Source organism: Podarcis gaigeae (genome assembly GCF_964106915.1).
Source record: "Podarcis gaigeae genome assembly, chromosome: 5".
NCBI lineage: Eukaryota > Metazoa > Chordata > Lepidosauria > Squamata > Lacertidae > Podarcis > Podarcis gaigeae.
In genome coordinates, this window is record NC_139681.1 from 50,245,672 (window position 1) to 50,270,724 (window position 25,053).

Genomic DNA, 25,053 nt, shown 5'->3' on the forward strand with positions numbered 1-25,053 from the left:
TACAAATTGGAGGGATAATTTTTCATTTGATTGTTTTAACCTAATCAAATGCAAACAACTGCAAAACTGCAAAGAGCTAATGTATAACTAAAGTAGAAGGTGAAGGAGGTTGAAGAGGTTAATTAAAAATGTAATGATTGCGTTTGCTGAGACAGCACTATTAATCACTTTACATCAGTGATCATATGACTTGCAAACCATTGATTATGTTCAAGCATTGCGTTTCTAATGGTGGAACATTTTGTATAGTCAGGAACACTTGCTCACTTCAAGTATTGAAGGAAACAACCTGGACACATGTCCCATCTGAGTTTTGCAACAAAGAAGTCCAGTTTCTGCCAGTTTGGCATAGGAAGAATAAATTGCAACAGTCCCACAAATCATGCCACAGATGTTGCTGATGAACGAGCCATTGGTCTACTGATCACTTGCAGCCTTTTGCACCATCAGATAGATCAGGCTTCCTCAACCTTGGCCCTCCAGATGTTTTGAGACTACAAGTCCCATCATCCCTGTCCACTGGTCCTGCTAGCTAGGGATCATGGGAGTTGTAGGCCAAAAACATCTGGAGAGCCGAGGCTGAGGAAGCCTAAGATAGATTTTGTTGGAATGTTGCATCCCTTTCCCTTCTGCCTCTCAGGACCTTAAGCTAAAGTGAACTATAAAAACCCAGGAGCTGAATACACAACAGAGATTGTTTCTTACTGCTCTGGCTTTGCCAGTTTCTTTGGAGTATATTTTAAAACTCCCGGTGAATTCTGTGTGGGGTGTGAGCATGGCTGCAAGAACAGTTGTTGTGTTAGATACAGCTCCACTATCCTCCTGCAGGGATGGCCTAGCTCCAGAGGCAACCTGGATGTGGCTGGCAGAGGGAAGGGTCCTGATAGGGGCTATCCGCTTTAAAACTCTGAGGGCACACCAAGCGCAGAGTCTTGGCAGCCACCCAGAATGCGTTCGCTGAATGTGCACTCTGAGAAAGCGCAAAGAGAAAGTGCTTGTGAAGAGCTGGTCGTGAATAACTTAGTGAGGACGTGAAATTAGAGGGCAGAGAAGTGGTATGTTCATCAGATTCATCAATTTCTACCACAGACTCATTCAGTTGTTGAACAGTGTACTGTTGAGGATTGATGCATGCTCCAAAACCAGGACGTGCAAAAGAAAACAACAAGATCTGGTATTTTCTAAACTTCTACTGGTTTTACTATCATAAGCTTAAGCAACTAACCTTTTTCACCTTACAAACTCACTCTGTCTTACTTCAGCTTACTAAGAATAACTATCGACTTCATCTAATTAACTGACCCAAGAATTAGTCTTGAAAATAACATAACCAAGATCACAGGAAAAAGAGTCTTAGAAGACTCATCGTAGTAAAAGTGTGGTGACAAACACCTCCATTACTAACCTACTCAATCAGATGGGGGGGGGGGAGGAAAATTTGAAGCTGAAACACCTTCTCCTTTATTTATTTTTTTTTTCACGGGGCTAAAAAGGAAAACTAACATTAGCTAACTGTTTTGGTTTATATCACCCAGGGACTAATTGGGAAGTAACTAAGTAACTGTCTCCCAAGTTATTCTGTAGTGACCAACATAGCATTTGTAAACTTCTTTACATAATATTTTGTGTTTTAGCTAATATTTTATTAGCTTGTGTGGTAACTGGCTTGATCTTCCCTACAAAAGTAGCCATGCCACGTGTATTTTAAATGCATTCTCTTTATTGTGCTTGAAAAGATATGGAAAAAGTAACTGCTTTGCAACCTGAAAATTTACCTGTAACTTGGATTATTGCTTTCTCTAAAAGTATGAATTTTAAAACTCATCTGTGACAATATACATAACTAATTATTTTTATGGTAATGTTTATTGGATACTGAGGGTGTTCTGGCAAATGACCTGTGACCAATGTAACATGAGCAATGCAGTATGTGACAATTAATTGATAGAAACCCACAACCACATGCCCCCAAAGCAAACCCTTGTGCACTTGACACTTTGCTATGCATTCACAGCCTTGTAATAAACTCTGAGGCAGCTGAATATACACAAAAAGTAACTTGAGTTATTAAACACATACAAAAACATACCAAACAGAGTTCTCTGTTTTTGAAACAGAGAACATTTGAATGAGGGAATAAAGCAAGGAAACTATTGGTGTACTAAATAAGGCAAAATCAGCAAAACAGTCACGTCTTCCCAATAAAAAGAAACGTCGACAGGCCATGACAAATGAGGAAATTGTAGTGGAATTCTTAGAAAATTATTCCAACTTAAACAAACAAGACCCAGGAAAAGGGGACATAGAACAGTAGCTAGCAGATAAAACAGTGCCATGTTTAACAGAGGGGGAGAGCAATGGAACCTAGATAAACCAGTTACAGATAGGTAGCCGTGTTGGTCTGCCATAGTCAAAAAAAAAAAAAATCCTTCCAGTAGCACCTTAAAGACCAACTAAGTTAGTTCTTGGTATGAGCTTTCGTGTGCATGCACACTTCTTCAGATGCGGCTCAATGTGGTGCCTTCCATAGTTCCAGTTACAGATAGGTAGCCGTGTTGGTCTGCCATAGTCAAAACAACAAAAATTCCTTCCAGTAGCACCTTAAAGACCAACTAAGTCAGTTCTTGGTATGAGCTTTCGTGTGCATGCACACTTCTTCATCTGAAGCTCATACCAAGAACTAACTTAGTTGGTCTTTAAGGTGCTACTGGAAGGAATTTTTGTTGTTCTAGATAAACCAGTAACAGAAAGAGAGATATTGGAAGTGATTGAAGAATTGGATTTACAGCATTGTATTATAAAATATTTGCACCACAAATAGAAATGTTCCCATAGGAGATAATGGAAATCATCAGCTCGTTATGCAAACATTCGCCTAACAAATGATTTCCTGAGAACACATTGTGTTGGTAAGTAGGACCTGCACATACTACAGTATTTACTTCCTTCTGAAAGTCTAGTCTAGGTTTTTAGCCAATGAAGTCATCCTGTGAGTGCAAGGACTTCCACTTGTGCATTGGATCTCTCTTCCTTCTCCTCCCTCCACATGCTCCCTCCCCATCCTGCCATGGTTTCTTCCTAAAATGGCTGCAGCCCACCAGCTAAAAAGAGGCAAGGGGAAAACTGTTTTCTCCAATCTCTCCCTTATCACCTTTTCCATGGTTTGTGCCTGAAAATGGCTGCTGTCCACCAGCAAAGCACAAACAAGTAAGGAAGCAGAAAAACTCCAGTTGTTAGGGTATCTCACTAAGCCATGTATATAGTGAGGTTTGGATATAATTTTTGTGTTTGGATAAATGAATTTTCACAAAGGAAGCAGTTGGATAGTGTGACCTGCATGTAATCCCAAAAGAAAGACAAGTTGTGTCAAACGTATCTTCTTATCTTTCCTAAATATAGGGAGGAATTCAATGTCTGCTTGGCCTCCCCTCTCCTTTCTTCACTTTGCTGTTTTGGGATTTCCTTACATTCACCCCTAGCAGATTAACTCTAGCAATCTAGGCAATGTTGTGTCAGAATCACATACTAGAAAGTCAGACAGCCCTAATGGGGGAAGAAGAAAAAAGGCGGGGAGAAGAAATGTCTCAGAGCTACTCATAAATATGACATGAGGGGAGAACTCTTGGCCAGTCCCAAACAGACAGTTCCTTATTCCTAAGCATAAAGTGGAAACTTCTGCCTCTATTCTCTTCAAAATAGAATGCTAATGTATTGTAAATGTTACACTGGCTTCTGATCTGTTATTGAGCACAATTCCAAGTGGCACTGACCTAGAAAGTCCTAAATAGCTTGAGACTAGTGAGATTACATTTTCTACCATGAATCTGCCAGGCATTTCGTTCATTTGCTGTGGCCCTTCTTCCTTCTGAAGCAAGTTTGATAGTGACACTACAAAGAGTTTTTTCAGTTATGGTGCCCTGCCTCTTGGTTTCAACTTTGTTTTCTTTTCAGAAGCAGGTGAAACCCTTCTTATTTGTCCAGACCTTTCAGATGCTTTGTTGTTGTTTGATTGTTGTTGTTGTTGGTTGTTGTATTAATTAATTAATTTTCTATGCTGCACTTTATCCAAAGATCACAGGGCAGTTTACAAATAAAAACACAAAACACACAACATTAATAATAATAATAATAATAATAATACACCAGCCCAGCACATTTAAAAGGCCATAGATTGTCTAACAGCCAAAGGACTAGTTGAAGGGGAATGTTTTTGCCTGGCGCCTAAAAATATATAACAAAGGCACCAGTTGAGTCTCTCTGGAAGGGGGCACACAAAGGTGGTCCTCAGATGGTGATTTCAGGTTTGGGTCGGTCCATGTGAGAAGCAGTGATCCTTGAGGTATTTAGGTCCTGAGCCATTTAAAGCTTTATAGGTCAAAACCAGCACTTTGAATTGGAGCCCAAGACTAATTGGCAGCCAGCACAGTCAGGCCAGGATTGGCATTATGTGCTCAAACTGCCTTGTCCCGGTTAGTTAGCCAGGCCACTGGTGCTTTGATCTGTAGGTGTTGTTTAATACTGGTATTTTATTCTGCTCTGCTATGATACCCTTCTTTCTATGATTCTTTAAATTATACATTGTTGATTTGATTTTGTAAGCTGCTCTGAGAGCTTTTGCTGAAGAGTGGCTAAAAACAGCTTTAAATAAATCCACTCCACCCACCATTCTGATTCTTTAAAGTGAAGCAATGTTTCTCACCCACAGTAGGCTTCAGCAGAAGTAGCAGAATAAACCTGGAAAAGAGCCTTCCTAAACTCCACTTACCTGGGAGTAAGCCTCCTTGAGTTCAATGGGGCTTATGTCTGAGCAGACATGGTTAAGATTGCAGCTGAAACATATCATTCCCACCCTGCCTTGAAAAGGACTTCTTGTAAATGCTGTGCAGAAGGTCATTCCTGAATTTTGACCCTCTGATAGTCAAAGACTTACTTTGGATTTCCACCCTAAATTTATTCATGGCCAATTCATAGCTAAGTCATCCTTGCGCTCACAAAGTCACAGTCCAGGGGTCATGCCTCTGTGCTTAAGCACATCTTCTGCATGTAAAATATCTCAAGTTCAGTCCTGGCATCTCCAGTTAAAGTTCTCAAATAAGCTGAGCTGGAAAGAAACCTCAGCCTGAGATGTAAATTACATATTGCTTTGATCATATTGTGTGCCCTTGAGCATAACAGTCTTCTTTCACAAAGAGCCACACAGGGAACCTAATAAGAGTCCCCCACTCCCTGCTCCAGTGCAGGCAGCAGTTGCAAGGGCCCAGTCTGGATTAGGACCACAGCAAGGGGCAAAAATATATATTGCAGTCAAGGGTAAATTGACTAGAACTTATCATGGGAGGAAGTCAATGTAGTGCTATGACAGTAGTTCTTCCAACACAAGCTTGCCAGAAGGAACAAACCTCTTCCACCCCCTGCATGGTGTTTCAGGGATTCTCCCAATGCCCAAGAGCCAGTTTTGGAGTTAATGGGTGAAAGTGGAGGAAAGCCCCATTACCACAGCGGAAGTCCTTGTTCTGGCCTCTGCTAGAGGAATGAGTTAGCTGAATCCTGCCTCATGTAATTGACTAATGTGCAGGCTGGTTCTGAGTTTGTTGTTGTAGAACAGCCTTCTCCAACTGGGTGCCATCCAGATTATTTGAACTACAACTCCCATAATTTCTGACCATTTGCACTGATGTTTGTATTGTTTGTCCATACAGGATTCTTTCCCCTGTGTCTATATCACACTTTCTAAAGTACATACCATAAGTGAGTGAGCATTTATAAACCTTATTTATCCTATTTATTTTGCTTTAGCAATTTATTTATTGTGTGCATTAAAAAAAGAAGTAAGCAAGAATTTAGCCTAGGATCCAGAAGTGCCCACTTTGCCTTCAGCTGAAGTCTCCATGAAATGAATGGCAGCTTTGAGTATAGAGAATGGTTTTCACCGCTTAGTTATTATAAACTTAAAATGTTGCTCAAGGGGAGGCTTCCTTTCAGATTAATGCTTAATGTGGTTTTGGACACGGGGTGGGGGAACATCCAGGGAGTAGAAATTAATCAGTAAGTAATGCAATCTCTTTGAAACAGTCTACATGACACTTGAGAACTCAATTTGTTGATCAACAAGTGCATTTAAATGTAACCTTTGCCAAGTGGCAGAGGGAGAGCAGCAACAGCAGGACCTCGAAGGATCAGTTACAAGAAGCACCCCCTTTATATTATCTGATTTTCTATAATATTCATGCAAGTTTTATTGGAAAAGAACATAAATTTGAAAAATAAGGATAATTAAGTGGGGCTGCAGTACTAAAGCAAGGAACTAGAAGCTTTTTCCTGCTTTATTTTGCAGTAGCAGCACTTTAGAGAGAGGCCATTTATAAGAAAGAGAACAGTAGTTATGTTAACATGGTAATTAATCAAGTTGGAAGGAAAGAGGAAACAAGTTGCGAATTGACTTCTGCAATAATAAAAAGGAATACTGAATGATACTCTGTAAATTGGCAAGGGGCTGGTAAACAGTCCCTCACTGTGTTTTGGGGATTTTGCATGCACTAAATCAGCTCTCACTTTGACACCCTAATCCAGCAAGAGAGTTCTGCAGGCAAAAGCCTGCTCTTGCATATGGATTCCCTTACCGCACCGGGGACCACACAAACAGGTTGGATACACAGATGTGTCTTTGCATCTCTTGGTATACATCCTCATGTACATCGTCAACTGAAATCACCAGCATCATGGGGGTGCTTGTTGCCATCTGTCTTGCTATACCAATAGGAACTTGCTTCCTCAACTGCTGTGTTAGGCCATGGAACAGCCTGTTCACCAAAATCTGTGTATTAGAATCTGAATGTGTAGAAATCTCTCTCTCTCTCTCTCTCTCTCTCTCTCTCTCTCTCTCTGTGTGTGTGTGTGTGTGTGTCGACATGCCTTTGTCCTATCTTAATCACATCAGCCCTCATCCCCCCCTCGTTTTACTTGGAAGTAGGGATGTCAGCGAGCTCTGACAAAAATGAAAATGGAAGTGAAAATTGCTGGTGCTTACTTATTTGTCACATATCAAGAACGAATATACCGGTAAATCCAGTGATTATGATTGGTATTTGCTGTTGTGGTTGCTTTCAGTCTGGAAACGATGTGTAGTTGTGCCCCTCCCACACTATTTGCATGGTGCTTCCTTTACATGGAAGTGAATTGGAAGGAATAACATAATGACAATGTAATTTATGTGATTATGTAGTATACGTAAGTTACACAATTGTGCCACAGTGGGCAGCAAGAGGAATAACATAGGTTTGGGTGGAAGAAAAACTGCAGTGGAATAGAAACAGTTCTGGATGTGACTAATACACAGTGGTACAGAAGGCAATGTCTTTTTACAACCCTGCTTTGAAGCAAGATGTGACTTAAACAGCACACAGCTAAAGCACTTACTGTTCTGTGCTTTCCCCTTTGTGTTTAAATGCACTTATTTGTATAGTCCCATTTGAGTGTTTTAGTCACCCATGGGATTATCACTGTGTGAGGGACAGTAGGGACAATGGCATTAGCTCCATCCCCTCCATTGCCCTCCCAATTGCTTTCCATATGTTATAAGCAAATGTCTGCTGTCTGGAACCTTGCTCTACTTGGCTAGGTTCCTTGTATGATGTAGAACCTTGGAGAGCCCCCTCCTCACTTCAGAAGTTAATCTTTCAGGTAGCTGAAGGTGACAGTGATAAAGGAGAGAGCTGCCATGCTCATACCTGCTCTCACTTATAGCCTGGGGGAATGGATTGCCTAAATTGTGCTCATGTAATATTAGCATGCCCACCATCAATAGCCTTGAGTACTCTGCACGTGTGCTAATGCAACCTTTGCCAACCAGGTGCCCTCTGGATGTTTTGGACACATCAGCCTTCAGCAAGCATGTGCTGGTTGTGGCTGATGGCGGTTGTAGTCCAAAATGGCTGGAGGGCACTAGGTTGGTGAGGGCTGCACTGATGAACATTGCATGCTGATGATCTAGTGGCTGTAGTAAATGTAGTTATAAATGATGGGATGTGCATCATGTATGTAAAACAGAAACAGCCACAAGTTGCTCCCCTGCTTACCCCTCCCCTCCCACTGTCATTTCCTCTGTGTGTCAGATTTTAGATAGTAAGCTAATTCAGGTCAAGGACCTGTCATTTTAGTACCCTGTAAAGCACCATGTACTCTGGGTGTGATATATAAATAAATAATAATGTTTTGAACACAGATGAGGTGTTTGCTTATACACTGCATCCTCTGCAAATCAGGCCCCGAAGTCCCTGTGGCGACAGTGGCAATTATTCCTTCATAAATGTGCTTAGGAGAGAGACTTTAAGCAGAGTAGTTGGCTTGGTTATGTGCTAAGTCAATGGTAGAACTGGGAGACGTTTGCCAGAACAAGTGGCCACACTGTATTTTCTAAATTAAATTAATTAATGAGGTTTAGTCAAAGTCTTGTTTTTCTTGCTAAATCACCCATAAATCCTCACCACTGCCTGGTTCCACATAGCTTGTGGATTGAGAGTGGATTTCTCTGCCGGATGCATAAAGAAAGTTATTCTGATACATAATTCCCTCTGGTTTAGTGTTGAAATCATATAGTGTAGTAACATAAGAGATAGCTGCCCAAGCCTGTATCAGTTGTCTTTGTGTGGTTTTGCTAAGCAGTTTTGCTATTACAGCTTTGCAACACCGCCTCTCCCGTGAGTTTCTTACACTTCCTTTCTGAGAAATGGAAAGGGAGTTCTCTAGTACATTTCCACAAGCAGAAGCATCACACCCTGTGGCTACATAGCAGGGAAAACAACAACTCATCAGCTCCTTTGTACTAGCTTGGACACTGGAGATAACTCCTCCCAGTGGAGCTGGAAAGGTGGACTTGTGTGCTCATCTTTCCTTCTGTGCGATCAGGATGTAGAATATGGGACGTGGGAGAGAAAGGAGTTTCATTTTTAAAAATTAAACTTGGATACAAGCCATAGTTGCAATCTCTGAAATATTCATAATGGTTTATTTTGGAGATAGAATGTGAAAGGCTGCTTCAGGCTGCTTCACTTATTGGGATACCAGTATTATTAGGATACTTCCATATGATCTAGAAGGGCCTTCCCCAACAAGGTACCCTCTACAAGTTTCTACAAGCTCCCATCAACCTCAGCCAGCATGGCCAGTGGTTACGTATGATGGGAGTTGTAGTTGTAGCCTTTGGGGAAGGCTGATCTACAACAACAAGCAGTGATCTCTATGATGTCAGAGTCAAACTACACATTACGTCATTTACATGGTTTGCCCCATGAGCATTTGTTCAAATGTACAATTTGTTCATGTGTACAAATGCAAGAAATCCTAAGCCTAGCTATAAAATAAAAATAAACATATAAATAGTTGGATATCCATAGTTAGGCTTTGTACTCCATCTTAATTCTGTGTTAAACATATCATTGTGATTTATAAAACAAGCTGATACATATTTCTGGGAAACAACTCCCACTGTGTTCAGAGGGATGATCCCATTCCCTAGTAAGTGTGTTTAGGATTGCAGACTTAACATTTATGACCCAAAATTACACAAACCACAATCCAGCAAGGGCGAAGTACTTTGAAGTCCCATTGATTTTTAGGGGAAGATGAAATAAATTTCTTCACATTCCCTTTGAAATTGATGAGATTTCAAAGTGCTTGACTTTGCCTGGATTGTACCCACTTAATTAGATATAAGATGTTCTTGTCCTACCAATATTAAGATCAGCCAGATTCGAAGGAAATAGTTTTGTGCTGATCATAAATGTGCTAACTCTTTAACAAATTAACAGCCCTCTCTGTGAATCCTCATAAGGTTGTATCTGAAGTCAGAATAACAGGTGTAACTGGGGAAGATGCATAGATTTTCATAAACATTGAGCCTGAACATCTGCTTCTGTGAAAAATTCATCTCATTTATGAAGAAAATAGGATATAAATCACCTAATAACCGTCAAGAATGTCCTCAAAGTATTCTGCAGGCATGTTCCAAGTTGAAGTTAATGCGACTTGCATCTGCAAACTGCTTTGAAAATTAAGGGGTGTGACTGTTCTGAACGTTAAATACTTTCATGTTTTATATAATTCCAGTTGCTGCTAATCATAAATTTGCATGTCGCAAAACATAGGCACTCTAAAGGGATCTCAATACGTGCAGTAATGCTTTTCTAATCTGTGGTTTGTGGGTAGAATAAGGAGATATTTATATATTGTGGGTTGTATCCAGTATCCCATTCACACAACGAACTTCCCATTCCTCTGCTTGTGTGCTCCATGTCCCCCCTTAAATCTGCTCTGGAGGGTTGGGGGAACCCCAGAACTGTTTTGCCAGCATATTGGGGGGGGGGAGATGTAATCGTTGGTTGCAACTCATGTTTTTCAAAATACAATGTTATTTTTGCCTTGACAGAGGTTAGGGTTATAATCTGTTGCCCAGCAAGAGCTGGAGGGTCACAGGTTGGCTTCCCTGCTTTAGGATTTTTTTTTAAGCCCATGAAAAGTGTGAGATATTATTTGCACCCAGTAATCTCTCATTTTGTTTGTTGTTGTTATTTTTGAACTTTGCAGCTTTACGTAAATATATATTAAAAAGAAAGGGCAACATAAAACTTGACTCTGGGTTACACTAGCCAGGCTGTCTTTGTGGGACACGAGAGACTGGTGTGATGGGTAACAACAATGTGTATGTCTTTGTCTCCTCTATTCCTTTGGAGACGCTCAGGTCTCAGTGCCGTTGAGGAAGACTAGCAAGGTGATGAGTAACAGAGACCCAGTCTAGGCGTCACCTCCCCTCTCTATTTCATTCTTTTCTACAGTCTACTATGGTGGGCCCTGAGCTGATGGTAGTTTAAGAATGTAATCTCTGTTTTGATATGTGACAGCTCAGAACCCATTATCCAGTAGATTCTTGGTAACTGCTTATTGAAGGCAGCCTAGTTTAAGGCATCCTGCATAGCATTTGCCTTCCAGAAACAAATAGGCATGTAATTACTCTGTAATCACATAGTAATTAGTGTCTACTATGCCTATATTGCATAATTATATGCCCTGCAAATTACATGGAAATTATACTTGGATTTAGTATGCATTTCTGCATACTGTGTTGTAGACAAAATAAACTTGAGGTTTAATATATAATTATAACTGCAGTAATGTTGAAATTCTGTAGAATGTTGTAGCTACATTTTGCCAGTTACGGGTTTTTACTATGGCATGGGGACTGCCATCCTCAAAGTCCCGTGGTCACACTGCCAGCGACTAGAAGTAGCAGTACATGGCCTAGTGGTGGAGGTGATCATGCATCTAGAACCTGAAATGTGAACCAGGACATAAATGAGTAACCCACCCACATGGTCCATGTTCACAAAATCATCCCGCTCTCTCTCTTTTTTTGGGGGGGGGGGGTGGAGCTGGAAGCATCGTTCAAGGGGATACACCTAAGTAGGGATTTATGTAGATCCTAGTTTTCATTGAAGTACATTGGGCAGCTGCATGTGAGCTTAGGGCTGCACATTGCTGCATATATAACCTACCCTCATCTCCATTTGTTAGCTCACCTTGGTGGCCTGAGGATCACAGCTATGAACTTGCATGTAACTCTGAAATCCTACCACCTATCTTTTATTTTATTTGTTTATGATCAGCTCTGGTGCCAGAAGTTTCTTGAGCTGACAAATGTCCTTGATATCTCAATAATACAAATGTTGAAGCAACTCTATAATCCTGTTTCTCTCCTCCCTCCCTTCTTTTTATATATGTATAGTGGAGCCTGCCATATCAAAGGGGAACAACTGTTTGGATGCAGCAAAAGCTTGTAACCTCAACGATACCTGCAAGAAATACCGATCAGCTTATATAACCCCCTGTACCAGCAGTGTGTCTAATGAAATCTGCAATAAGCGGAAGTGTCATAAGGCCCTGAGGCAATTTTTCGACAAAGTCCCCCCGAAGCACAGTTATGGGATGCTCTTCTGCTCCTGCCGAGACGTTGCATGTACAGAGAGGAGACGGCAGACTATTGTCCCTGCGTGTTCATATGAGGACAGGGAGAAACCGAACTGCCTGAATTTACAAGATACTTGCAAGACGAATTACATCTGCAGGTAAGATAGCACATGGCAGTGGAGTGATTAATGAGGTAGCAGAAGGAACCTTTGGTGATGCTGAAATTGCAAAGGCTGGCAAGTAGTATTTTCGCCAGGGAACAGGACAATCAGGAAGGAAAACCTGACATCTTTAACAGAATAATAACATCTCGTTAAGTCTACACATTTTTAAAATACCTGGTTTCCCTTGGAGAAACCTAGGAAATGTACGAACTTTTTCCAGGCAGAGTTCTGCAGGTAATATTTTCTTGGCAAATAATCATGAGTGAACACTTAATTAAAACATATTTGAAAGGATGAAAGAATAATTTGGTAGAATTGTGAATAGTTTCTGGAACAATTTGCAGTTTCTTGTGGATTAACCCCTCCATTTGGACTCTGACTTGCTCACAGCCCTGATAACAGGGCCAAGGAGGAAGGGTATTTAGCAGGTTGAAAGGGGAAAGAGATTCCTTTCAACGACATTATGGAAATGACTTACTAAGCATCAGTTTGAGCTGTTTTACAACAGATGTGGGAAATCTGTATTGCTGAACTAAACCTCCCATCATTCGTGATGGGAAGCCATGCAGGCTGGGGCAAATGGGAGTTGAAATCTGTCTAGGACAGTGGTTTTCAACCAGTGTGTTGTGCACCCTGAGGTGCCTTGAATGATGGTCAGGGGTGTCATGGGCAACATTGGCCTCTGTCACTCTTCCCTCCCTCCTCTGATATCCTCTTGTGTGTCTGCCTCCCAAAGGCTTGCACAGCTGTTTATTGCAGCAGCACTGGCTATAAGCTCCATACGTGAATGGTGCCTCTGGGAGACACCTCTCTTTAGGGCGGGGAGGGGGCAGCTCAGAGACCAGAGACAGCAGCAGCAGCTGCCTGGAGAGAGGAGTCTGAGGGAACACTCCACAAGGGAGGATGTTCGAAAAAGGGTAAGAGGCTGCCAGCTCTGTAGGCAAATAGAAACATAACTGGGCTCCTGAGCCCCACAGGGGTGCCGCACAAAGAATGTTGTTGATTAAGGGAGCCGTGGACTCAACAAAGTTGAAAACTGGTCTAGGAAATCATGTTGTTGCAGTAGTTGAGCTCATGAGAAACCCCTAAGCTCCAAGATTCCTATTTCTATTACTACCAGCCTTTTCTTTCTGCAGTCTCTGTGCTATGCAACACCTCTCCACCCCTATGTTAAAGTATCTATACTCAAGTTGCAGTAGAGCCCTCATCTGTCTCATGCATTTATTACTAGCTCTGCTGGCAGGACTCATTAGTTGAATCTGCCCGGAGAGAACAGGCTAGTTTATGCTTGAAGTACAATGTTTTGCGAATTGCCTCCTGTGACCTTCCCAACAACTTTTTCCATAATCCGTCCTTAGCACTAGATAGCATTCCCTTGATATGTAGATCACATGAAAGGCCTCACTTCCCTATGTATATTTCTGCTAAATTGCACAGTCCTGGAATAAAATACAGCTTCAACATAGGCCTTCTGTTCCTTCTCTTTTGCTCCTTTTCTCTATCTGAATGGTAGCATTTTCACTACGATATCTGTTGCATTGTTCCATGTTTGTGGGAAATTGGAAAGGGAATGGTTAACGAAAATTGTCCTCATGTTTGAATGTGCAGCATGAATATTTCCTTTAAGTGCCATCATTATTTCTTGCGCTGTCTTCATTCATTTCAGCGTCCAAGTTGCTTAATGCTATTTCATTTTCTCACTTTTCACTCATCTTTCCTGACTTTACGCCTTTCGTTCTCCATCATTGCACAACCCAGCTTCCTGGTCAGAAAAATGTTATTACTATTTTTGAAAGCGACAGGAGTATGAAAATGGATTTCTTCACAGATTACCGAATGCAGTTCTCTTTCCATTCAAAAATGCTGTTCAGTGGGTTTTACCTCTGAGAGCCTATCTATTTGGGGTAATTGTCTGAGAGCTAGTTCACACTGGCAATTCACCCACTTGATTGCTGTAGTGCTAAGTGATGACTTGCATGTGTGAATGAGCCATCTCAGGTTTAATACCACCAATGTAATTTTAGTATTGACCAATAGCGCCACATTTTTCTATGAGGCTAATTTAAGAATGGGCAGGTAGACTCACTCATAATGGCTTGGGAGTTTCTGAACTGAGAGAGCTTGTCTTCCATTTCCAGTGTTCTCCATCCCTAGTGCTAATTTTGACATTCTGCCTATCTCTTTAAAACAGAGGTGAGGCCCTTGGCATAATTTAAAGTTACCCTTAATATCATTTCATGGAAAGGAGGGAGAAAATTAAGCAGGGGGCAGCAGAGAGAAGATATCAGGGAGAGAAGCTACATCCACACCATACCTTTAAAACACTATTATACCACTAACATTTATGGCTTCCACCAAAGAATCCTGGAAACTGTGGTTTGTTAAGAGTGCAGAGAGTTCTTAGGGAACCTCTCACAGAGCTAAAATTTCTGGAGTGGTTTAATGATCAATCCCTTTCCCCAGGGAATTCTGGGAATTGTAGCTCTGTGAGCTGAAGAAGGGTTTCCCAATGGCCCTCAGCACTCATAACTATAGTTCCCAGAATTCCTTTGGGGAGAAGCCATGACCGTTAAAGTGGTATAATATGAATGGTGCTGATATGATCAGATAGAGAAAAGGTGCCTAACCCACTTTTGACTCTAGTACCCATTTCTGGCTCTGATCTGCCCACTGCTAGTATGTGGCTCCTGCTGGTATATGGACCTCTGAGAGACAAAAGGATGCACAGCCCACCTTTAGGGGCTTGACACATGCTCCCACTGCTCCAGCAGAACCGTTTCTCATCTTTCTTTTCTGTTTTCTGCAACAGCTTAGAAATACTTGCAGCTTACAGCACATGGGTAAATGTGCCATAGGAGCACCTGGGAGTCAAAAGTGCATAACTGTATACTCTATTGTTTTTTCTGGCCCTGTCAGGGGAAGTTTCTTTTGGACAGCTGGAAAATCCTAGTTGCATAGCATGGAAAGGGACAAGATCCGCAGCACTAGAGGCCTTTTATGTAATGGCCTAGCCTAGGCCTTAACCTGCCAACCTAGCAGTTTGAAAGCACGTCAAAGTGCAAGTAGATAAATAGGTACTGCTCCGGTGGGAAGGTAAACGGCATTTCCGTGCGCTGCTCTGGTTCGCCAGAAGCGGCTTAGTCATGCTGGCCACATGACCTGGAAGCTGTACGCCAGCTCTCTAGGCCAATAAAGTGAGATGAGCGCCACAACCCCAGAGTCGTTCGTGACTGGACCTAACGGTCAGGGGTCCCTTTACCGTTACCTTTTTACCACTAGTGCTCTTTCGGAGAAGTTGGGACCCAACTGTTAGAACCCAACAGGGCCCAGTCCCGTGAATGGCTTGTGGGATCCAGACTATTAGTGGATTGAAAATCAAATTAAGGTACATAATCCAGCAAGTGTAGCTTCTGCATGGATGCTCTTCATATCAATGCAACATGCATGGAGGTGCATCTGATTTATTTACGCCAAAGAAGGCAGCATGCCTGAGCGTGAAACTATATGTTGTACCCAACATGGAGCTGCTCTCTCTTAAATTTTAGGCACATTCACTTTACTTCCCCTGCCAGGAGTAAACAATGATTTGGGAGAAAGGGTGTATATATTCTCTCTGACCTTCTAGTATTGTGATTTGCAATAACCTCCAAAACTCCTGAAGAGACCTGATGCTCTTGGCCAGCCTTTGCCAGCCTGGTGCCTTCCAGACATTTTGAACTGCACCTCCCATCACCCCCAGCCAATGCAGCTGATGATGAGACTCATAGTCCAAAATCTCTGGAGGGCACCAGGTTGGTTAAAAACTGCTTATAACTCTCCCTTATAACCTTCTTTTAACCAGCCCCTAATAATGTGCAGTGGGGACAGAGAAATGCCCAGTAAGTTTGCCTAAATGTTACAAGAAGATCAGAGTGGCCATGAACAAAAGGCTGGTGTTTTTGGAACATCAGTCCCACCCTCATCAGTAGGAATATGTTTTGATTAAAGAAGCCATTGGTCCTCTGAACATTCTTCTTTATCCCTTTTCATTGTGGTTCTCATAGCCATATCAGGTTTCATCAGATACATTTGCTGATGTTTCCCACTCTCTGCAAGAAAGCTGAAGTGAACCCTTCCATGTCCCCATGTCCCAGTATTGTCATACTGTTTGTTTAGCAGTTGCAGGCTAAACAAGCACAATTATATGCAGTGCCCTCTAGCCACTTCTTTTGAACAGTGAGAGTTTTGTTTAATTTTGTTTTCAAATTGGAAGGAATAAATCAACTGAACAACACTTAAAAACATGTCTGGTAGCTACCAGGATCCCTGGTCTTTTGGGAAGATCATTATCCATTTACATCACACATATTAAAACAATAAACAGAGCAGTTTGCACCTGGGATATATAGAAGTCCATTTCTAAGGTCTTGGAGTACTTACTGAGGCTTTCCATGTACTCTCGGTGTCCATTAAGGCAAAATGGACTTGCAAATGCTGACATGCAGACTGTCTACTATCTTTCTCTTCTTTAGCTGTCGACTGACACTCCTTCCTTAGGTGTGTTTGTGTATAGATAGATAGACGTTCCTAATGTATTTTACAAAGAGTGGTTATAAAGTGTAGTATTACTCAGAGTAGACTCATTTAAATTAATGAACATGACTAAGTTAGGTCCATGAATACAGTAGGTTTAACCATGAGTAACACATAGTTAAATACCACCCAGTGGAAGTACTTTCAGTACTACAAGTACTATGGAAGCACAACTGGCTGTGTAGGGCATCTCACTTTCATAAGTGTACTTTTATTATCTAAAAAAATAGAGATGTGGCTGAATCAGCTGCAATCCCAAGTTCCTGATGGGGAACCCAATCTTGCAGCTCATCTCTACAGAAAGCAGGCTTGAACTCACCACCCATCACCAGTTGTTGGATTGAAAGTGTTGTGCAAGAGACTCTGACATGTGGACAACACAGTGCACCTGTCAAGCATCTGACTGTCATAATGATGCTAGTGATTGACAGGTGGGTTGTCCCACCCACCTGTCAAAGTTGGCCTGTTGAAGTGGGGAAAGATAGTGATCTGGCCGGCTGGGCCAAAAGGGTTCTCTACCCCTGTTTTACTTGGTGCACAATGTCTGCAGTCTCTAAGCCAGGCAAGTACTCACGATGTCTGATCCAAACCCATCTCTCAGTAAGCATAATGACCAACTCTCTCACTACCAAAACCCTTTCAAATATATATTGGATGCAAGAGTATATGGGTTTCTTCTAATAAACTATTGGCTCTTCATCAACACACAAAAATCTTCCTTCTCCAGGACAGCATGGAGAGCTGACAGCATAGGAGTGGAACTCCTCTACGATGTACATTTTGTGTACATACCTCTCTTAGCTTTTCAGGTTACCTACCTTGGACTCAGTGGGAAATACATGTTCCCTAAGAGCCAGGAATACATTATACTGCTAACACACAAACACACACACCTGCCTAGAACAGGCACATATTGATACGTTCCTCTTCCTTCCACATTCCTGTTTCCTTTCATATCCTGTAGGTTGTGAGTCTTCGGACAGGTACAATGTTATATTTTAATCTCTATGCAGTGCTTAGGAAATGTTAGGTATTTTATAAGTGTTTAATAACAATAGTAATAATAATTCAAAGTGCATATTCACTGAATAACCCCCCTGACCCTGGTGGTTTCCTAGCCTCATTACCACTTTGTCTTTAATCCAAAAGCTGCATTCATTCTTTTAAAAAGTTATGAGATCAAGTGTAGTTTGTTTTTAAGTTTACTGTATTGGGAGACAGGAGGAATGGTCTCCTTGCCTGCCCTCTTGCTGTTGCTTAATCTGCCCTGCTGGGTCTCCTTTGTTCTCACATATCTCTGGCACCCTAGCAAAGTACCCTTAAACCTAGCCTTAGGGTTTCTAGGAATGAGTTATTGCACAGAATTCCAGCCAGCAAGCCTAGCACGAATTGGTTTTATCGTATATCTTTATATTTTGATGAAGATGAAAATAAATGTGCCAAACTTATCTTCCAGTTGCAGCCCTTGGTGTCTTGAGGCTTGAGTTTGGATTCACAGGGGGGAAAGTTTTGCTACTTGCTTGCTTAGTTTCTATATATTAGTCTTACCTTATACACCCTCCTAAATTATTGATGTGTTTAAATAAAATTACAAATGGAATGTATACCTAATTGTTTTTAAAGAAGCCAGGCAAGGCTAGGGGGTTCAGTATTAATCCATTCATACAATGTAATAAAGATTTGGGGAGAATAGGGAATACAGCAGAGCAGAACAACTCAATATCTCTTAAAATAAAAATGTAATTAAAGCATATTCACATCTTGTCCTTTGCAGCTGCTATATAGATAATGGTCAAAGGAAACAGCTTGGCTGCTGTTGGGGTAGAAGTAGCCAAAAAAAGATATTTCTTTCTTGGCTTGCTTCAGAATCCAGATGTGTTTTTGTACTTAAATAAATAAAACATAGTTCTTAAATAGGAGTCTCTGCAGGTAGCACCATTAAGGACGTTTTATGTCACATATGCCAGCTCCACGCACCCCTACTGAATACCCACCAAAATTTAATACAACGAAGCAACTTTCAGAGCATAGAATTTAAATAGCATTTTAAAATATATATATATTCACTGTGTTTTGTGGAGCTATTTCAAGGATCTTATGCAAATTCTCTTTGTATATTCATTGGTGTGGGTCTCCTTTAGACACAAAGAGCAAACAGGTGCACAATCTGCATGTGAAAATCTTCTCTGAAAAGCACAAAGGAGAGCTATATCCGAAGTGAACAGGAGACAGTTTGCTCCCATATGTATGCGATATGAAATAGTAAACATTGATTTTAATACCAGTTCCTTCATGTTTTGAAAATGCACAAGCATTTCCAGTAGACAGCGGTCTGCAAAATATATCACGTAGCATCCTCTGTAACTATAGGATTGGCTAGCTATGCAAAGCGTATTATGTGTCCCAGTCAGGAGCCCTATGGATGTGATCTGTTCCCAGAGCTTCCATGCAAGGGAGTTTTTGCAGTGCTGTAGAGAACTCTGTACACAAAGAGATTCCTATCCATTATGCAAATGCATAAGCTTGTTTATGCACCGTGGTTCATATGCTTACAAGGCATTATCTAGCAAACCGCACAGTATTGTCTCATAGTTGAAGGAAGACGAAACAAAAAACACCCCCCTCCCCCATGACTGAAATTCATTTCACGGCCAGTAACATTTAAAGTTCTGGTGTACTTGCAGTGGTCACCACACATTTGTGGGGCTACCCCCTAATATTGTTCAAGAAGCAACAATTAGTGTGGAATATAGCAGCTAGGCTTTTGAGATAGATCTATAACACTGTCATTAAAGGCATTGCACTAACTGCTGATATGACACCCGAGCAAGTTGAAGGGTTTAGTATAAGTCTCTAAACAACTTTGAACCAGGCTACCTTCTCCCTGCCTGGTCACCAAGATCACCAAGAAAGGCCCTCCTGGTTGTTCCACAGCCTTCATTCATCCATATGGAGCTATCTAAGGAAAGGGCCTTCTCTGGGGCGCATACTCTTAGCTGAAATAAGGTAATACACCAATATTGGTGAATCTTCAGTGCATACTGAAAACATTTCTTTTCTTTCCATGCATAAAAGCATAACCTGCACTGTGCTTCTACAAGCAAAGGAACCTATTGGGAATCGCATAGGAATCACATATTGAGTCAGTCTGGCTGGTAGATCGAATGCTGGTTTGAAGTTGGGTTCACATCCAAGTCTCTCATTGATCTGATTTTAAGCTCTGTTCCTGATAACCAAAATGGGAATTATAGTGACCTACCACATAACATGCAAGGACAAGCAGTATAAAGACTTTAAAGCACTTTGAACATTATAACTGCTATATAAATGATTAATAGTATATATCAAAGAAGAGATTATTGAAGCATGATATGACTTACGCCAACTATAATGTTCATGTATATTTTGAAACATTTTAAAAACATACATTATTTATTCAGTACAGAGCCTATTACATTTTATGCCACAATTTATGAATAAATCTACAAATGTGTACTGCAGGTTCCTTATTGAAAGTGTGAGCTTTCATGTGTGAAACTCTTTCATTACCTATATTTCAGTTCCTCACATTTTCAAGTTATTGGAGCATTTACAGTGTGCAAAGAATGCAAGGCCAGGCCAAGAGGTTTTCCTGTAGAACATTCTCTTTTATGTTACCTGCATTTGATCTTAGTGATTTGTTATGTACACTGGTTTTTAATGCATAGGGTATAGGGGCAGACATTTAGTGACTGCTTATTTTATTCAACTGCTGAACAAACAGTAGAACTAAAAGTTAGGCTTGCAAGAGGAAATAGAGGAGGTTTTTAGTGAGAATTGGTTATATGGACAATGACAAGTTTTGGGAGGTGCCAAAACAAAGTGATTTGACTGAAGTCACAAGGTTGTTCATGTGAGTAGTCAATCAAGGCTGCTCTCACACAGCCATTCAATGAGATTTGCACAGAAGTATCTCGTGGGTACAGTTCTAATTTAGGGGATAAAGTTAAAACAGTTTCCACAGCCAGAGGTCATTGGGTTATTGGTACAATTCATTTAAGCCTTGTTGCTATATTTCCAGAAAAGCAGCCTCCTTATTTTAGCTGCAACATTTCAGTGACCTGATATTATAGCAAAATATGAAAATGAACAAACAAAAAGTTTGCCAACCTTAATAAATAACAAGCAAAGAATAAATACTTTGTGTACAGCATGTACAATTTCACAACTTTAGTGTCTGAGCTACCAGCTCTGAGCCAAGCCTACCTCACAGGGCAGTTGTGAAAAATGGGGGGAAGGGAAAGACAGTGTACACAGTCTTGAGCTCCTGGAGGAAAGCAAGAAAGAAAAATATAAAACAAGCAACAAATATGTGCAGTTTCACAACTCCCAGCAAAATACATACAGAAAACATTTTGGCAACCTTGATTTAAAAATGTCCTTGTGTTTAAAATACAGCCTATAGGAATTTTAATATGTTGTAGCTTTAAGGCAAATAATTATCTTATGGTTGTATTTGCTTTGGTGTGTACACACACACACACACACACACACTCTACTCCTACTCCTATTTTTATTGCCTAGCCTTCACCAGCAGGAGTTGCAACAATTCAAAATTTGGTGTTAAAAACAGGTAAAACAAATCACAGTTACAGGAGTAGGATGTCAAAGTCCAGGGTAAAGACAGTTACTGCACATTAATAAATAACAGGCCAGTGATGACAAATAGACTGGTAGTGGTCACATGGGAGACTAATAATAATAATAATAATAATAATAATAATAATAATAATATTTTTATTTATACCTCGCTCATCTGACTGAGTTTCCCCGACCACTCTGGGCAGCTCCCAATCAAGTGTTAAAAACAATACAGCATTAAATATTAAAAATATTAAAATATTAAAAACTTCCCTGAACAGGGCTGCCTTCAGATGTCTTTTAAAAATAGGATAGCTGCTTATTTCCTTGACATCTGATGGGAGGGCGTTCCATAGGGCAGGCACCACTACCGAGAAGGTCCTCTTTCTGGTTCCGTGTAACCTCACTTCTCACAATGAGGGAACCTCCAGAAGGCCCTCGGCGCTGGACCTCAGTGTCTGGGGTGAACGATGGGAGTGGAGATGCTCCTGCAGGTATACAGGACCAAGGCCATTTAGGGCTTTAAAGGTCAGCACCAACACCTTGAATTGTGCTCGGGAGCCAATGCAGATCTCTCAGGACTGGTGTTATATGGTCCTGGGGGCCACGCCCAGTCACCAGTCTAGCTGCTGCATTCTGGATTAATTACAGTTTCTGGGTCACCTTTAAAGGCAGCCCAACGTAGAGCGCATTGCAGTGGTCCAAGCGTGAGATAACTAGAGCATGCACCACTCTGGCGAGACAGTCCACGGGCAGATAGGGTCTCAGCCTGCATACCAGATGGAGCTGGTAGACAGCCGCCCTGGACACAGAATTAACCTGCGTCTCCATGGACAGCTATGAGTCCAAAATGACTCCCAGGCTGCGCACCTGGTCCTTCAGGGGCACAGTTACCCCATTCAGGACCAGGGAGTCCCCCACCCCCGCCCACCCCGTCCCCCCAAAACAGTACTTCTGTCTTGTCAGGATTCAACTTCAATCTGTTAACCGCCATCTATCCTCCGACCGCCTCCAGACACTCACACAAGACATTCACCGCCTTCACTTGTTCTGATTTATACATATTAAAAAGTTTGGGGGAGATGACAGAACCCTGAGGCACCCCACAAGTGAGAGCCCAGGGGTCTGAACACTCATCCCCCACCACCACTTTCTGGACACGGCCCAGGAGAAAGGAGTGGAACCACTGTATAACAGTGCCCACAGCTCCCAGCCCCTCAAGACGGTCCAGAAGGATGTTATGGTCAATGGTGTCAAAGGCCGCAGAAAGATTGAAGATTAGAGGGTGGGACTGCAGTATCATATATATTTTCTCAGTAGGAAGGAAATCTCATTTATTTCAAGGGCATTACTTCTGAGTAAAACATACCAAAACCACCCAGTTGTGTTTCATCCTGTAATAGCAGAATACTTGGGGAGTGTTCTTCTTTTGATTGCTTATCAACAGTGATCAAGTGTCCTTAGCAATGGCGCTGCCTGTTGACTGCCAAAGCATTAGAGGTGCCTCTGTGTTTTGTGTTCTAACTTTGTTCAGACATTTCTTTTAAAAAAAGAAAAGAAAAAGAAAACTAAGATTCTGGGACCCTAGAATCATCGAATTGTAGAGTTGGAAGGAATGTAGGAATCTCAGCTAAACATCCAGGACAGATGACCATCCAACTTCTGCTTAAAAATCTTCAAGGAAGAAGAGTCCATACTACTGTCAAACAGCTCTTACTATCAGAAAGTTCTTCCTGATGTTTAGTCAGAATCTTTCTTGTAACTTGAAGCCATTGGTTCAAGTCCTACCCTGCAGAGCAGAAGAAAACAAGCTTGCTCCTTCTTTCATGTGGCAACCCTTCAGATATTTGAAGATGGCTATCGTATCTCCTTTCAGTCTCCTCTTATCCAGGCTAAACATATCCAGCTCCTTCAAGCACTCCTCACCCAACCCCCTCAACTAACTGTTCTTCATAAGGCTTGGTTTCCAGACCCTTGATCGTCTTGGTCACCCTCCTCTGCAGTGCGGTGGCTATTTTAAAGTGTGGCCAATCCAAACTAACAATTATTGTAATCATGCACAGTTATCTTCACTTTGCGTTGTTTTTAAAGGATGACCATTTATTAACAGACTCCACAGCTTTCATGAAAATTGGTTTTAAGAAAAAGCTTGCTGCTTTCATTCCCAGTGCCCACCCTTTAAAATGAACCCAGAAGTTCCTTACTTTTTGTTTATAATGACCCAAGCAGCAAGGATTCATATGAGAGCTGGGTCTAAGAAGGAAAAGAGAGATGCTTTGGAGTTTAAATGGAAATCAACATTTCACACTTCCTCCTTCACAGTTTGTGCAGTTGCTTAACTTTGCTAACGTTCTGCTGGGGAAGGTCATGAAGATGAAAAGCCTGGCAAGATGGGGGTGATGGAGCCTTTTCAAAAGAAAGGGAAATGGCAAGCAAGGGGGCCAAAAAATGTAATCACCAATAGTTGCACATTGCTCTTTTCCTTTTAATAGTTCCTCACACAGCTCAGCTTCAAGCTTTAGGAATCAGACAATAGGTCTTTTGTAAAGCTGTTCTGAAAATTGCACAGCAGTATTTTGCTCAGAAATATAGAAGCTTCTCAAAACCAAAATTATCCAAAATGAATAAATGCTGCTTTGTAAGCAAATGACTAAAAATGCAGTGTTCGCATTAATATTTGGCCTTGTTAAGTTAGGTTCTGGCTTTTATTATAGAACTCCTTGATTTGCTATCCTGAACCAATCAAGTCATCTTTGACACCATCTGCACTATAAATTTAAAATACTATGATACCAGTTGAAACATTCATGGCTTCCCCCTCCCCACCCCCCACCCCCTAAGTGTAGTTTGCTAAGGGTGTTGAGAGTTGTTAGGAGATTCCTGTTCTCTTCATAGAGCTACAATTTGCAGAGTGCCCTAGGAAAATGAATTGATATTCAAATCACTCTGGAAATTGTAGCTCTGTGGGGGGAATATGGGTCTCCTAATGACAGCCTTAACAAATTACACTTTCCATAATTCTTTGGGGGAAGCCAAGACTGTTTAAAGCAGTATAAAAGTATTTTAAGTTTATGGTGCTGGTGAGTGAGGCCCATTAAGCCCTGTTGAAACCACTATGTGGGCAATGGCAATTTTGCTTTGGTTAAGTCAAATGGCTACTGAAATATTTTGCAGGAGAAACATTTGTACAAAAGCATTTGTTTAGTGGCATTCTTGGCTCACTGCCGTTTCCCCTTTTCTGAGAATTGTGAGGATCTAGAGAGCAATATCCTTCATGCCAGCGGTCACCATCAGGGGTTTTATCTTGAGATCAACAGTTTAGCTAATTTCAGACTCTAATTTGTTTACATGATCAAGTGATTAAACCAAGGCCACAGAAGCAAGCTGAAAGCAAGATAAAGAGACCCTGGTTAATTAGACGCTTCTCTTCCATTGTAGAGTAAGTGTCCATATGAATAGTACTTTGATCATTATCACTAACAGAGCTGAGTGGAGTTCAGAATTTACTGCCAGCACAAAGTGACCTAGAGTTTTCTGAGATAGTAACTCAAGAGCAGCCTATGATATCGAGAGTAAAGGTGTCTGCCTTTATCTTACTGGGATTTCCATACCCATGTAAAGTAGGATAAAACTGGATGAACTCGTCCCTGCCCCCTTCCAGCACTGAAATTACTCTTGAAAGAAGCATCACCTGCAGCTAGTTGAATAGCTGCACTATGACATGTTGCACTGTGCCCAC

At 41.3% G+C, this 25,053-nt stretch overlaps 1 protein-coding gene across 1 annotated transcript in view; it reads left to right on the forward strand.

The window, feature by feature from the left end:
* Nucleotides 1–25,053, forward strand: part of GFRA1 (GDNF family receptor alpha 1) — a 185,275-nt gene that overhangs the window by 104,993 nt on the left and 55,229 nt on the right. Inside the window, exon 4 of the mRNA XM_083741421.1 lies at nucleotides 11,777–12,116. Coding sequence (XP_083597547.1) covers nucleotides 11,777–12,116 — 340 coding nt within the window. The remainder of the gene's footprint in view (nucleotides 1–11,776; nucleotides 12,117–25,053) is intronic.